General features: G+C 43.3%; 1 protein-coding gene across 1 annotated transcript in view; it reads right to left on the bottom strand.

The window, feature by feature from the left end:
• Positions 1-13,338, bottom strand: part of RNF217 (ring finger protein 217) — a 140,937-nt gene extending 127,599 nt beyond the window's left edge. Inside the window, exon 1 of the mRNA XM_059400653.1 lies at positions 12,438-13,338. Coding sequence (XP_059256636.1) covers positions 12,438-13,304 — 867 coding nt within the window. The 5' untranslated portion in view covers positions 13,305-13,338. The remainder of the gene's footprint in view (positions 1-12,437) is intronic.
• Between the last annotated feature and the right edge of the window lie 1,043 nt (positions 13,339-14,381).

Raw genomic sequence — 14,381 nt, 5'->3', positions numbered from 1 at the left:
GTCACCCCACTAAGCAGGGAGCCCAATGCAGATCAATCCCAGCACCCTGGGATCATGACCTGAGCTGAAGGCAGACACTTAACTGACTGAGCCACCCAGGTGCCCCAAAGCTCTCCCTTCATCTTAAGGGTGAAGCCTCAATGACTCATCAGGTGGCATTAAAAACTAACAACTAAAAAGGTAAATCCAAGGGATATCTATTTTGGTTGATTCAAACTATACCTGAAACACATGAATTTACCTGTAAATGACTATACTTAGATTTTTACAAATCAAGATCAGCAAATAATCCTCTAATGATACATCAAGAAACAACCTTGAGACCTTCACACACACACATGCAATTTTACCATAAAGGACCCACACACTGGACATAGAGTATTTTTATTTTTAGAAGCCTATTCTTTTCAAAGTGCATCTTTAACAACCACAAGGAGGAAAAATGATAACATAAGAAAATAAACACTGAAGTTAAGGGTAAAACTAGTTAAAAGCAGGATTAAATGAGAACTCTTGGGATTGCACCTGTCATTTCCCACCATGGGCATCTCTGGCTGGAAAATTTTAAAAAACAAAACCAAACCTACCCTGTAAAAAACTATATGAAGAAATTCACTTTCCTTGCCAAGGTCAGATGTTTACATAAAAGAGGTGTACTAAGATCAGGCCATATCAAAATCACTTCTGATTTAATCCTATAGTTCAACTTAGGCATGAACTAATTAACCAAACAGGGAACATCCGAAGAAAATAATGCTATTGTCAAAGGAAACAAAATGCTGGTGAAATATTATGAGCAAGTGTTTTATTTTACCTGCTGTTTTAAATTGTTAAGCAACCAGAGGAAAAGGCTGCAGTGATTTAACTTGCCACATACAACTCAGAGCTAATGAGCTTCAGGAACACTGAGTATGGTCCATAATCATGTGAGGAAATAAGGCAAGAATCAACACCACAAAAAGGGAAGTAATTTGCTACGGAGCCTATAATTAGCCTCTGAATCTTACAGTAGAGAATATTATTGAGGCAAATAGCTTAGGAAGATTTAAAAAGGGATTAGTCATTCACATGAATGAATAAACCCAGAATTTAGTTACCTGAGCTGGGGGAGAGGAGGAGGGAGGCCCATCACAAAAGCTATCTAACCCCTCTGTTTCAGGGTATGCAGATCCTCAATCCAGAAGAGATTTCTGAGAAAATATATATGCTACTGGAAATTTAGAAATCATTAACCAAATAATAAAACTACTTAATCAAACAATAAATATCACAAACAATAAATATCCAACAGCGGGACAATTTAACAAAGATTAATTAGGGGGCCATCCAGGTGGCTCAGCTGGTTAAGCGTCTGCCTTCAGCTCAGGTCATGATACTGGGGTCCTGAAATAGAGCCCCACCGTCAGCTCAGCGGGGAGGCTACTTCTCCCTCTTCCTCTGCCTCTCCCCCTCCTTGTGCTCTCTCTCTGTGTCAAATACATAAATAAATTCTTTAAAAAAAAAAAAAAGATGAACTAGGGTGGTCAATTCTAAAGTGTCATTAGAAATAATATTTATTTGGATAGGAAGAGCCTGATTACAAAAAAATATGTTACATCAATTGTTTTTACACTTAACCTTTTCAAATACTAATTTAACCAGTGCTGAAGCTAAAATTTTTATATAACGGACGGGAAGTTATATTATACAGAATAATTTTAACTGGGGTATTAATAATCAGAATAACTAGAAGCTGATCCTACCATGAGATAGTTCCGTTACAATGGAATTATCTAAAATATTTAATTTTATTATTTTTTTAAAAAATATTTTATTTATTTAGTTGACAGACAGAGATCACAAGTAGGCAGAGAGGCAGGCAGTGGAAGGAGGGGGGGAGCAGGCTCCCCTCTGAGCAGACAGCTTGATCTGAGGACCCTGGGATCATGACCTGAGCCAAAGGCAGAGGCTTTAACCCACTGAGCCATCCAGGCACCCCTAAAATATTTAATTTTAAAGGAGACTGGCTTCTACACAAGTTTTGCTTAAAACTACATAAAGCTTTATTAATCAATTATTCAAGAATAAAGCATGAAGACACAACACCAAGACATATTAATCAAATTAATGACATGAGTTGGAAATATTTAATGAAATGAATGATAAGACATTATATTTTTAAAAGAATAAAATTCAGGTTTAAAAGATTTACTACCTAAATTAACAACATGTTTGATTTTTGTCTGAAGCAGTGTGATGGTTTAAAAATGTGGCCCCAAATTCTTTGACACTTGCACAAAAAAAGCTTGGGTCTAAATTCTTTCCCCTTGAATCAAGGCAGGCCTGTGACTGCTTTGCCAAGTGACACTGAGTGACGTCCAGAGTTAGCACAGGAAAGATCATGCAGCTTACACCTGGCTGCCTTGAGACGCTGGCTCCAGGGGATGCCAGCCTCCGTGTCAGCAGCCTGCTGCCCGAGTCGAGCACGCTAGCAAGGTGGTGTGTAGCCGCTCTTGTTGACAGCCCCAGCTGAGCTCTCTGACTACGGCCAGGTTCAGAGCCAGCCACGTGAGTGAGCTGACATCTGACCACATGAGAAACCCCAAGTGTGAACTGACCAGCTGAGCCCTTCCCAAATTTCTCATGATATGTCATGGTCAAAATAAAATGGTTGTCTTCAGTCCCTAGATTCTGGAGAAATCTGTTACACAGGGGACCCAGGAACCGGAATAGGTTTTATAATTCAGGAAGTGCCTCTCTGCTAGATGGGTTGCCAGGATAGACTCAGGCCACAGCATTCCATTACACTCCAAGTTTAAATACACCATGGAACAAGATACCAAGGGTATCTTGGATATCAAGGGTTCAAGTATGTACCCTATTTTTCCACCAACCTACACATACTATAATTTACTTCCAATCATCCACTCAGCTGTTTAGCAAATATTTATTGAGCACCTACTCTCTCCTGGGCTATGTGCTAAGTGCTAGTTGTAAACACAGCTTAAAGAATAGGGGCGTTGGGGGCCGAAAATTACCAAACATCAAATCATCACTTACTACACATGCAATTACAAAAGGATTTTTTTTATAAAAATACAATGGCAGCAGAGAGAAAAGGACTCTAAAAACATTAAGGGCAAACTGATTCAGTCTGAAGACTTAAGGAAGGCTGAGCTCTGAAGGACAAGGAAAAACTAACTCACTCACCGAGGGAAAGGGAGAAGAGAGCCGGAAGGGAGAAGGCACTAGGGAGCAGAGCAGAGCCCAAACCTCCGCAGCAGTGTTATGAACTGGGATCTTTACAGAGAAGATGTAAAGATCCAGTGGGAAGGAAGGGCTTCCGGGTTTTATCCAAGAGAATGAAACATTGAGACTCTCATTTTAAAATGTCATTTTAGCTATCCATTGCAATATTTCATATATTGACAACACCAGCCTCCAGTGTATTAATTATTTATGGAGTAAATAAGTAAGTCCGCACCACAGATCTTCATTTCATGCCTCCATCATGCCAAGAGCTAAGAAACTAATCAGCAAAAAGACTGTCTCTGCATACACCAAGCTTTACAGCCTAATGGAACACAGAGCAGGAAATGGGCAATTTAAATACAGTGAAATAAGAATCTTACCATAGTACAGAAGGTTGTGAAATACTGAAAGAGTGCTTAATCCAGATATAAGGAGTCTGGAAGAATTCCCAAAGGAAGAGATGTCTAAGCTGAGACTAGAAGAATCAATAAGTGTGAATGAATTGGGGGAATAAGGAGAAAAAGCAGATCCCCCTAAGACAGAATCTCATGTCAGTAAAGGTAAAGTTCATGATTAAGAGAATCACAGAGAGTTTAAGGAACAAAAAGTTTTACATGGGTGTAGGCTTAGGGGGCAGGGGTAAGCAAGAGTTTGCTCACTCAGGCACCTGGAAACTCTGTCTAGATTTTATTCCAAAAGCAAGAGGCAGACAGTGAAAGACTAACAAGAGGAATGTCAAGACCAATAGAGCATCTAATAAACTCTTTGCCTATACAGTGGGGAACGGGTCGGAAACAGTCAAGATTGAAGCACTGGAACCAAGCGAGAAGCTGCTTCTGGAATCCAGATCAGAAGAGGTGGAGGCCTCATCAGGAAAATATCAGGAGAAATGGGAATAAGTAGGAAAAAGGATAAAATTATTGTTAGAATGTAAAATTGTGAGGACTTGATGATTAATTAAGTGTGAGAGGTACAAGAGAGGAAGAACTCAAGGATGACTGCCAAGTTTCTGACCCGGGTACAACTGATGGCAAAGAGGAATCCCAAAGGAGGAGCATGGCTTCGGGGGTGCAGGAAGGAAGATGAGAAAAGGGAGATGTAGTTTTGAGAAGTTTAAGGTGGCTGTGGGTGGGACATGCAAGTGGAACCATGCAGGAGAGAAGTGGCGATATGATGCTAATGCTGAGACAGTGATCCGGGCTAGCAAGAAAGATTTGAAAGTCAAGAGCACAGAGGTGTTAACTGAAGAGTGGATGAGAAAGGGTAGGATAGGACAAGGCAGACACCAGTGTTAGAAGATGGTAATACAAGAGAAAGCGCAAATGGAAACAAAAGGAATGACCAGGGTGTTAGGAAGAAAACAGGTGAGTATGTTGCCATTAAAACTTGACAGTAAGGGGCACCTGGGTGGTTCAGTGGGTTAAGTCTCTGCCTTCGGCTCAGGTCATGATCTCCGGGTCCTGGGATGGAGTCCCACATGGGGTTCCCTGCTGAGGAGGGAGCCTGCTTCCCTCTCTCCCTCTGCTGCTTCTCCTGCTTGTGCTCTCTCTCCCTCTCTGTCAAATCAATAAATTCTTAAAACAAACAAACAACTTGACATTAAGTCAAATTATAGCTTTACTTAACTCAATTTCTCTTGATTTTCTTACACGAATATGAGGCTGGATTTGGTAGCAATCCACCTCTGGACCTGGGCAAGAGTCCTCTACTTCCTCAAAACAAGTAATTAAGTTTCTTCTCCTTTTTGGACTAGAAGTCTTGTGATTTTACACAATACAGATATAAATATAAAGGAAAAATAAAATAAATTTATTTAGGTTACAAATAAAATAAATGTAAACAATGTAAAAAAGTTGTGGGTGTCAGAGCCAAATGGACCTGAATTTAAATCCCACTTCCACCACTTCTCAGATATGTGATTTAAGTTATTCAATCTCTCCAACCTTGAGTTTGACTGTATAGCATTCCACTATCTGCACCATAGAAATGGAGCTATTCCTATTTTCTCAAACCCACTCTAATCAGAAAGCCAACCCCACTAGGACCAACGAAAACAGTACTGTTCATGGTGGCAAATAACCTCCTTGTTGGGGAAATCGATGGTCAATTTCAACCCTCATCCTGCTGAAATCACCAGAAGCCTTAGACAAAGATGATTACTCCTTCCTTTTTTTTTTATATAATTTTTTATTTTTTATAAACATATATTTTTATCCCCAGGGGTACAGGTCTGTGAATTGCCAGGTTTACTCCTTCCTTTTTAAAACACCATATTGGTTTGCTTCTGGGTAACCATTCTACCTTGGTTCTCTTCTTGCCTAACTGGCCCACTTCCTTTTAGACTCCTTCCTGGTTCCTTCACATGTCCGGGGTTCCATATTAGTCTTGTACCCAGACTCAGCCCTCCTTCTCTAGCTACTATCATTCCCCAGGTGAACTCATCTAGTCTCATGGCTTTAAATACCATCTACACGCCCCAAGTGTTCAACTGTGTATCTTTTGTTCAGATCTCTCTTCTGAATACCAGACGCCAAATACCTACTCAACACCCTTACATGAATGTCTAAACAGCTTTTCAAACTTCGCACGAACTCCTGATTCTCCCTAAATCTAGTCCTCCTACCGTATTCCTCATCATATTAAATGGCAACCCCATTCTTCTATTTGCTTTCGCTCAAAACCTGAGTCATCTTTGGCTCCTTTTCTCTTATCCCACACTCAATCATCAGCAAATTCTGTCAGCTCTATTTTCACAGTATATTCAAACTTCAACCAGCTCAAGTCATATTCACCTCTATCACCCTACTCTGAATGTTGTATTACTGCCATAGTATTCTGCCTTTTTAACTTCCATTCTTGACTCCTATAATATATTCCCTACAAGAGTCATAGTAAATCTCTTTTAAAGGTTGAATTATAACTCGTTAGCTCAAAAATCTTCTTACAGTGCCTTATCTCACTCAAAGGAAATGCAAATTCTCTATGGTCCTAAAGCCTTCTCTGACCAGCTTTCCCACTTCTGCTGTTTTCTTCTTATCACTCCCCATCTCATTCCCTATGCTTCAGCCACATGGATCCCTTTCCCATTCTTGGACCACCCCCAAGCATGTGCTGGTCTCTGGAACTTTATACTGGTTCCTCAAATATCCTCATGATTTGTTCCCTTTCTGCCATCATAAAGATCTCTACTCAAAGGTCACCTTGTAAAACCCTCCCTGACAACTAACCCCCGCATTGTAAATATATGAAGAACAACATTCTCCCCACTATTTATTTTCACCCTCCTATTGTCTCTTTCTCCATAGTCCTTAACTCTTAATATACTAAGTCATTTATTTCTTTTATTCTCTATCTCCCCCTAGTATATAAAGTCCATGAAGCCAGGGACTTTCTGTTTTAGTTCTGTGAATCCCCAAAACCTACAACAGTGCTTGGTATATAGTATTTAATATATAAGTGAATTAAAATTAAATAATAAAATATGTATAAAGTGTTTAAAATATAGATGTTCAATAAATGGTTGTTCTTGTTATTTGTGGAAACTTAAAAACGCCAAGGGTGATTATCCCAAAATTGACGAGGCAAATAAAGTGGAAAGAGAATTATTTTCCTGTAGACACTGAATTTTTATTTTAAAAATTGATTGAATAATTTAATAAATAATTTTATTAAATTAAATAATTTTATTAAATTAAAATCAATAATTATAATAAATAAATAAAATTTAATAATTTGATTTAGGAACGTTCATTTAGTTTATCATATGAAAATCATCTGACAAAGTGAATTTGAAAAAATTAAATGAACTTTAAAAATATTATAAACTTGAAGATTTGCCATAATGTCATGAATGTTCCAAAACAAACTTAGGAAAATTATGTTTTCTTTAAAGTAAAGGTAACATATTTTGGAAGGAGCAAGTTATTTAACAATATTCTATTTCCAACACTTAGAAATAAATAATGGGTGAAATATGTATATTAAGGAATATGTATATTAAGAAATAAATAATGGGTGAATTTAATACTCTGGATTAAACATAATAGGAGGAATTATAATGTGTTTACTGTATGGTAAGCTGGTATTCCCAAATTGGTTTAATAAAATCCTCCCCAAAAAGTAAGAAGAGAAAAAGGGACCCACAGTTGTCGGGCAACTTAAAGCTTACCACCAAATAAAGCTGAGAAAAAACACTGAGCATTATTTAAAAGGCTTTAAGATGGCTCCTTAAGGGAATTTAATGCATTTATAGAGTATCTCATGGTTCTTGGCCTACTGGTACCCAGGAGATGTTTGTTATATGCATAAAGGGTACACTAATACATGAATACATTAATTATAAGAAATTACCACTCAGGTGTCTGTCGGCAGTGCCCACGACAGACTTATAATAAGAAGCTGGGAGCTTAAGTCCTAATGCTCTTCTTTTTCTCTCTCTCACATCAAGAGTAAAGAAGAGCCTTCCTATAAATGCTGAGCTCTTCTCTAGAAAGGAAAAGAAAATAGCCCCACTCTAAAGGTTTCAGCTGACGCCTTGGGTAAGTAGTACTATGTGTCATGTCATTTGAGATCTCGGGCCGTGGAGTACAATGGCGCGATCCTCACAGCCCCGTCTGCAAACAGCTGGAAGAAGCGGGAAGGGAAAAAGCCAGGCGGCCCACGGACCAGGTCCCACTGGCGTGCAGCACAGCCCTTAATAGGAGATTCCTCTGCAGAAAGCAGATGCCAGTTAAAGTCAGATTTTGAGAGGTAAGAGAAAAAAAGAGACTATTAAAGAGAAATGAAGACGTTATGAGAGACATTATTAAAGAGACAGAAGAGAGAAATGAGGGCTTGAGTCAGAGACGTGTGAAAGCGAATGTTACCGCACCCTTCAAATCTACCTGTGAGCACACACAAGCAAATTCTGCGCACAAAAGCCTAGGCTGACACAGGCCCTAACCCTCATTTTTCAAATGTGTAACATTTAACAGATTTCAGTCTCATTATTCTTCCCATGTTCAGGACTATCAAAATCACACTTGGTGTGACAGGATCTGTAAATTCACCTTTGTGAAGGTTGCTGCGTTCTAACACATCTTGAGCACGTTACTTTCTAAAAATATACAGGCTGATTTAAGATTTAAAGGGAAAAAAGTAGGTTACACTTGTACCCGTAAAGGTCTGCATGACTCAGAGTTTAATAATAGGATACATAAGATGTCACCCTTAGGTCACTGATTCTAGGGTGACTATAGTAGACTGCCATTTTAAGACATCACCATCTAGCAGCTGTTTTGTTCACAATCTGTAGAAGAAATGTGTTGCTTGTCTCTATTAATACTCATCTGACAGGTGTATACATTCCAACTCAAATACATCTGCCAATTGGGAGCCCTTTGAAGCTGAGTGATGAAAGCCACGACAGCTGGTACCTTGAGACAGTCCTTAGGATGCCCAATTCTCTCCTTTATCTAAAGAGCTAAATATTAATACTTCATATTATAGCAGATTTTCCTGTCTATAACCCAAATCACAAGGCAAAGATATCAATGGAGGATTTTTGAAAAAGCACAATATCATTCTCTGAGACAAAGAAGGCAACAATCTTTCCTCTTAAGAAGATGATGCAGAGGCCAAACCAGCTGAGAAGTCAACATTTACAAGAGCTCAGTGACCTGCAGGAGACTGCAGACGTCCCTGGGACTCTGTGCTCTCGCCAGAGGTCACAGGGAAATACTTCTAAAAGGTATATATTGACAATATATACAGGCAATATAAACTAATGTAGCTTCCACTAGGTCATGGTGCTCTCGAGCTTCTGAGTCAACACCTATGTCGTGCCAAAGATGATAATTTAGCCATTTAGCCCTTCACCATGGCAAGTGAAAAGTGGATGGTGTATTACTGCACGGTAAAGTCATTCCACTAAGGGGGTTTCCTGCAGCCCCTCATGGTGGTGGTGGGAGAAGAATTATGTTTTGAAAAATAAGGCTATTATTTCTAAATCACAGTATGTAAGCTTAATCTACTTTTTCAGTACTGAAATAGTGCCCACATATACTCATCGGCCCTTGTTACATATTGAGCCCATGGTGGCTCAAGGAAATAAGACATCATCTGAAAATCCGTGTTCTTACCTTCCAAGCTTGTACCTTCCTGCAAAGAACCCAGCATCTCCTTTTAGAAGAACGTTAATTTAACCAGGCCATATCCCAACTCACATTTAGTATGAATTTTTAATGTTTATATAAAATGCCTAATAGAGGCTCTCCTTCATTTTCTTTAATGATGTTAAACAATGTGATATTTGACACAAATTCAAAAAATGGTGGAAAATGTCACTAATAACTTTTTCTTTCAAATACGTCATTTTATCTTAAAAGGTCTTAAGAGCAGTGCAAGTTCAGGCTTCATAGATTTTAGTCTGTCAAACCCAAGAAAGCTTATAAAATGAGAAAGAAAGCACTCACTGTGCCCTTTTGAACTGACTCAGGAAGGCAACAAAACAACTCTGTAGTTTGATTTTGTTTTGATTTAGAGCTGGTATGTCATTGGAGATCATGGTCTGCGACTCTATTTCACTGATGAGGAAATTAAGGCAGAAGAGAGGTTAAGTGACATGGAAACACACACCTTTTGAATTAACGTAGACCAGAAATATTACAACCACAGGCCTACATTATTCAACTAACTGAAAAAAAAAAAAAAAGCCATTTTCATTTAAACTAAAAGTTTGTCTAAAAAAAATCTTTAATTCTAAGTTTAATAGCAAACTTAGCTGACCTATTCTTTCTGTCCGCTGTAAGACTTTGTCTTTTGTCTTAAACCTAAGAAGCTCAGAGTAGAATTTAGTGCCCAAGCAGAATACCACTTTCTGGCCATGGTTACCTTACTTGGGATAATCGCATCCTCTCTGTCCCTCAGGTCTTCCTAAATTCAATAACTATTAATTGAGCATCTATGCTCTATGTTCTATGTTCTATGTCCAACAGCATTCTAGGTGCTAAAGATACAGCAGTGAACAAATCCTGTGAAAATTCCTCTCCGGGGAGATAAATTTTTTTAATGTATAACCAAGTATAACCAAGTGGGTTAACGCTATGAAGAAAATAAAAAGCAGAACAGGAGATCAGAGTGTGGAGTGAGGCTACACTTTAAAAGGAGTGGCCAGTGAAGGCTATTCGGATGACATTTGCATAGAGATCTGAAAGAGAGAAGGGGGAGGAGTGAGCAAGCAAAGGGAAAGGTCTCTAGGGGGATATTCCAGGCACCAGGAACAACAAATACAAGAGCCCTGAGGTAGAAGTATGCCTGGCCTGCCTGACTCATAATTTTCTTATTTATTATTTTAAATAAAGTATGTTTTTTCTTCACTGAAAGTTCTGTCCAATACTGTGGTATATTCATGCCGTCATAATTACTACAGACAAGCTTCAGATCCAGTTCTGAGGAAGTTTTTAGTGGTTCTGTATGATACGACACTGCATGCACCCTGCCACCCTTCCACTCCCCATTCCTTCTCTTCTCCTAGAGATCCAAATAATTGACTTCCTAAAACTAACTTAATCTGCTTTGGGGAAAGGGTTTACCTTAATTCAGGAAATCAAACTGCAATGCAGAATACCCCAACCCATAGGACTACCTCCCTTGAACTTCTACTAAACCCACTGAATTTGTATCTAGCCTTTAAGGATTGTGACTTGTTTACATCACATCTCATTATACACTACCTTGTATCGTTCCTGTGTACACATCTGTTCTCCCAGTCACTTCCTGGGAGCAGGGCCCATATTTTGGGAATGTATGAATCCCACCACAGGGATCTGCACACGGATGGCACCAACATCTGTTTGCCGGTGATGTCATAGAAACTACCACAATGAGAGCAGACATTCCTCCAGTTTTAAGTATCTGTTTGTGGATAAACCATAAAAGAGACATCAGTCTCTTACAGGCGTTTGGATAATCTCAACCATCTTGGCCAAGTTAGTGTTTGTGTAACATTCCATTCTGTCCAAGTTGCCCTTTGCATTTCTGGTTGGGCAGAGCACACACTTTCAGTCTAGACACCAGCACGGATTACCCACCAAACACAGAAGAACTGCACCGTGTGGCATCCTGTTCCGTTCACTTGAGCCAATGTTATTAAACACTCTTAACGGGAAAGGGACTCGACAGAAAACTATCAAACCCCAACCGCACTGTCTGGCAAAACAAACACATACATAAGGAGCAACTTCTGTGAATCCAAGACACACAGGAGTATTTTTAAAGTATAGAAGCCGTGGCCTGAAGGGTGAGGTAAGACTTCACGGAAAAAAGCTGGCATCTGAACAGCCAGGGTTTTGAAAGAGGACTAGGCCTACGACAGTCAAACAGGGGATCAAAGGGCATTCCAGATTGTGCACAACACTCACAGAAACAAAACAGACTGCACACTGCTGGAAGAACTCATTCACCATCAGTGAAGGAAAGCTGCTCTGTTGCACTCTTAAGCTTTCCAAGAAAAAAAAACAAGCTTTCCAATAGGGAGCTGAAGAAGAAAGTTCCACCAGGGCTTTTTTTGTTAAACCTCTTAGCCTTGCTTTGCTTTGTTTTGCTCTGTTTTGTCCCCTCTTAAAGAAATAAAGTACTGTGCTGGCATAAAACTTCGGTGAGGAAAAGCACTTCAGCTTTACAGCAGAATAAGTAAACTGCTAAGTGGGCAAGAGCCAAGGAGTGAATAAATGAATGAATGAATAAGTGAATGAACGAAAACATAAATAAAACTTTTCTGGAATATATAAGTAGAGCAAAACTAAAAATTCAGTCCTCGGGGACCTGAAATATTAATTCCAACCCTTCTCTTCACCCACTCGATAGGTATTTACGGTATTTGGTGCCCACCATTTGTTAGTTTCTGGAAGACCAGGCCCACGAGGCACTCTCATTGCCCTCTTGCTTGAGCTCTTGCTTGCAGTTTAGTCAAAGAAAGCAGCAGAGGACAATACATTGTAGCCGGTTCCCTCCACTGAAGCCCGAAGCTCATGCAGAATTAGATTCCAGTTAAGTGAAACAGTGAGGTCAACACAAATAATATTACACCGACAAACAACTATGAGACGTGAGAAGCTGACAGTGGTCCTTGATAAGGCTGTCCCATCACCTCTTCCTGTGAGCTGGGAGCAGGCATTTGAAACGCTGAACCAGGGGGGCAGAAGAAGGGACAGAAGGGGGAAAGTTACCTGGGAGCTCAGGTAGACTTTGAGGCACTCCTCACACACGGCCTTCTTGCAGCAGGGCAAGGGCTTGATGGGTTTGTCTTCCAGGCACACCCGGCACATCAGCACCATGAGAGGCACGTAGGGATCCCCTACCCCACCCAGGTCAGAGTAGGGTGGAGCTCCCAACAGGCTGGGCACGGAGAACGGCTCGGGCGCCAGGTAGAACTCCAGCTCGATGCTGCCGCCGTCGGGGGTCAGAGGGTCTGTGGGGAGGGACAGCCGAGGGCTGGGGAAAGAGGAGGGGGTGCTGGGAGCGTTCGTCACCGGCGGAGCCCGAGGTGAAGACGCGGGCGGCGAGAGCGGCTCCGCGGAGGGGGCCTCGGGCAGGTCATTCTCCACGCAGAACACCGAGCAAAAAACTTGTCTCTTGCCGGGGACTGGGCGCCGCTGACCCAGCACGTCCAGGACCAGTCCGTCCGCGGTCCCGACGCGGGTCCTGGGCTCCCGCTCCTCGCCTGGGGGCGCGTCCCGCAGTTCATCCCCTCCCTCGTTTCGGTCCCCAGCTTCCTCCTCTTCCAGCCGCTGTTGCAAAGTCTGGGGGTTGAGGGGCCCGGTAAGTGTCAGTCCCGCGGGCTGCCCGGGCGCTCGGCTCCTCCTCCCGTCCGGGCCCCACCGGCTCTTCTCGGGCTCCGAGGCGCTCGTGTCCGCGCAGCCCGAGTCGCTTCCGCAGCCACCGCCGCTCGGCTCCGCCAAGGCGGCGTGCGGCCCGGACTCCCCGGCGCTGTCCCCCCGCGGCCTCGGGGGCTCGGGGTGGCCCGTAGCGCCACCAGCGGGGGCCCGCGCCTCTTGGGGCCCGCCGCCGCTCACCGTGCTCTGCTCCTCGCCCATCGCCGCCCGCGGCCCGCGCCGCCGCTGCCCATCCAGCCGCCGGGACCCCCACCCGGCGCCGGCGGGCAGCGGGGGCAGCGGCTCGGCTCGACTCGCGGCTCCGCTTCTGCTTCCGGGTCCCTCCTCCGGGGCTGGGACTCCCCGAGCTCCCTCCGGGGAGCCCGTGCTCCCGGGCCGCGGCAGGCGGAGAGCCCGGCCCGCTCCGCCTGCTCCTCCTCCTCGTCCTCCGGCGCGGGCGGGGACCGCCTCTGGGGCGCCGAGGGCCGCTCGCTCCGGGCGCCGGCGCGCCCGCCCCTCATGCAGGTCGGGGCGGTGCCGTGGCCCCCGCGTGCCTCCGGGCGGGGCAGAGGGTCCGGGGAAGGGAGGCGGCCGTCAGTCCCGCGCCATCGCGGGTCCCAGCTGCGGGCCGCGCGGGACGGGCGGCCGGAGGGCGCTGGTCGAAGGGTCCAGGGGCCTGTGGCGCCGCCGCGGCGCGCACCGGGAGGTGCAGCCGGAGCGCGAGCGAGCCACGGCGGCCCCTGGGGGAGAGGCCGGAGCAGGCGACCTCCCTCTGCTCCTGCTTCACCTAGAGCCCTCCTCGCTGCCCCTCACCCCACCCCCTTGGCGCACACCTCCCCACACGTACACACGCGCGCAGACACCCGCGCACTCACACGCACACCCGAGTGGGTGTGATCTAAGAGCCGAGATGCGCTCTCGCGCCCGGAGTTCACACTGGACCTCAACAAAACCCTTCAGGCTACGCACCAAGTAGAACTTCGTACAAAATCACCGTATACTCAGAGCAGAAACTAGAAAACACGGGCCACTTAAGATTGTGGCTTCTCTTGGATCCATCGAATTTTAAATTCTCCAGAGAGGGAGTTCAAAGAAATAACGCCAGGAATTGTTCGTTAAAAGTGTTGCATGTACTAACTCTGTTTTCTGCCTTTGGGGGTAGGAAGGATCTTTGGAACTCACAAATAAGCCAAACGTGCTTTTAACCTACTCCTTCAACTGGAGCGCTTTTGAAGTCTGATTTAGCTAATTTGAGATTTATCTTGTTCCCTCCTCTTAAGTGGTTCTCTTAGGAACTTT

The sequence above is a fragment of the Mustela nigripes genome, chromosome 5, assembly GCF_022355385.1.
Source record: "Mustela nigripes isolate SB6536 chromosome 5, MUSNIG.SB6536, whole genome shotgun sequence".
NCBI lineage: Eukaryota > Metazoa > Chordata > Mammalia > Carnivora > Mustelidae > Mustela > Mustela nigripes.
This window is presented reverse-complemented; position numbering and strand designations above follow the sequence as displayed.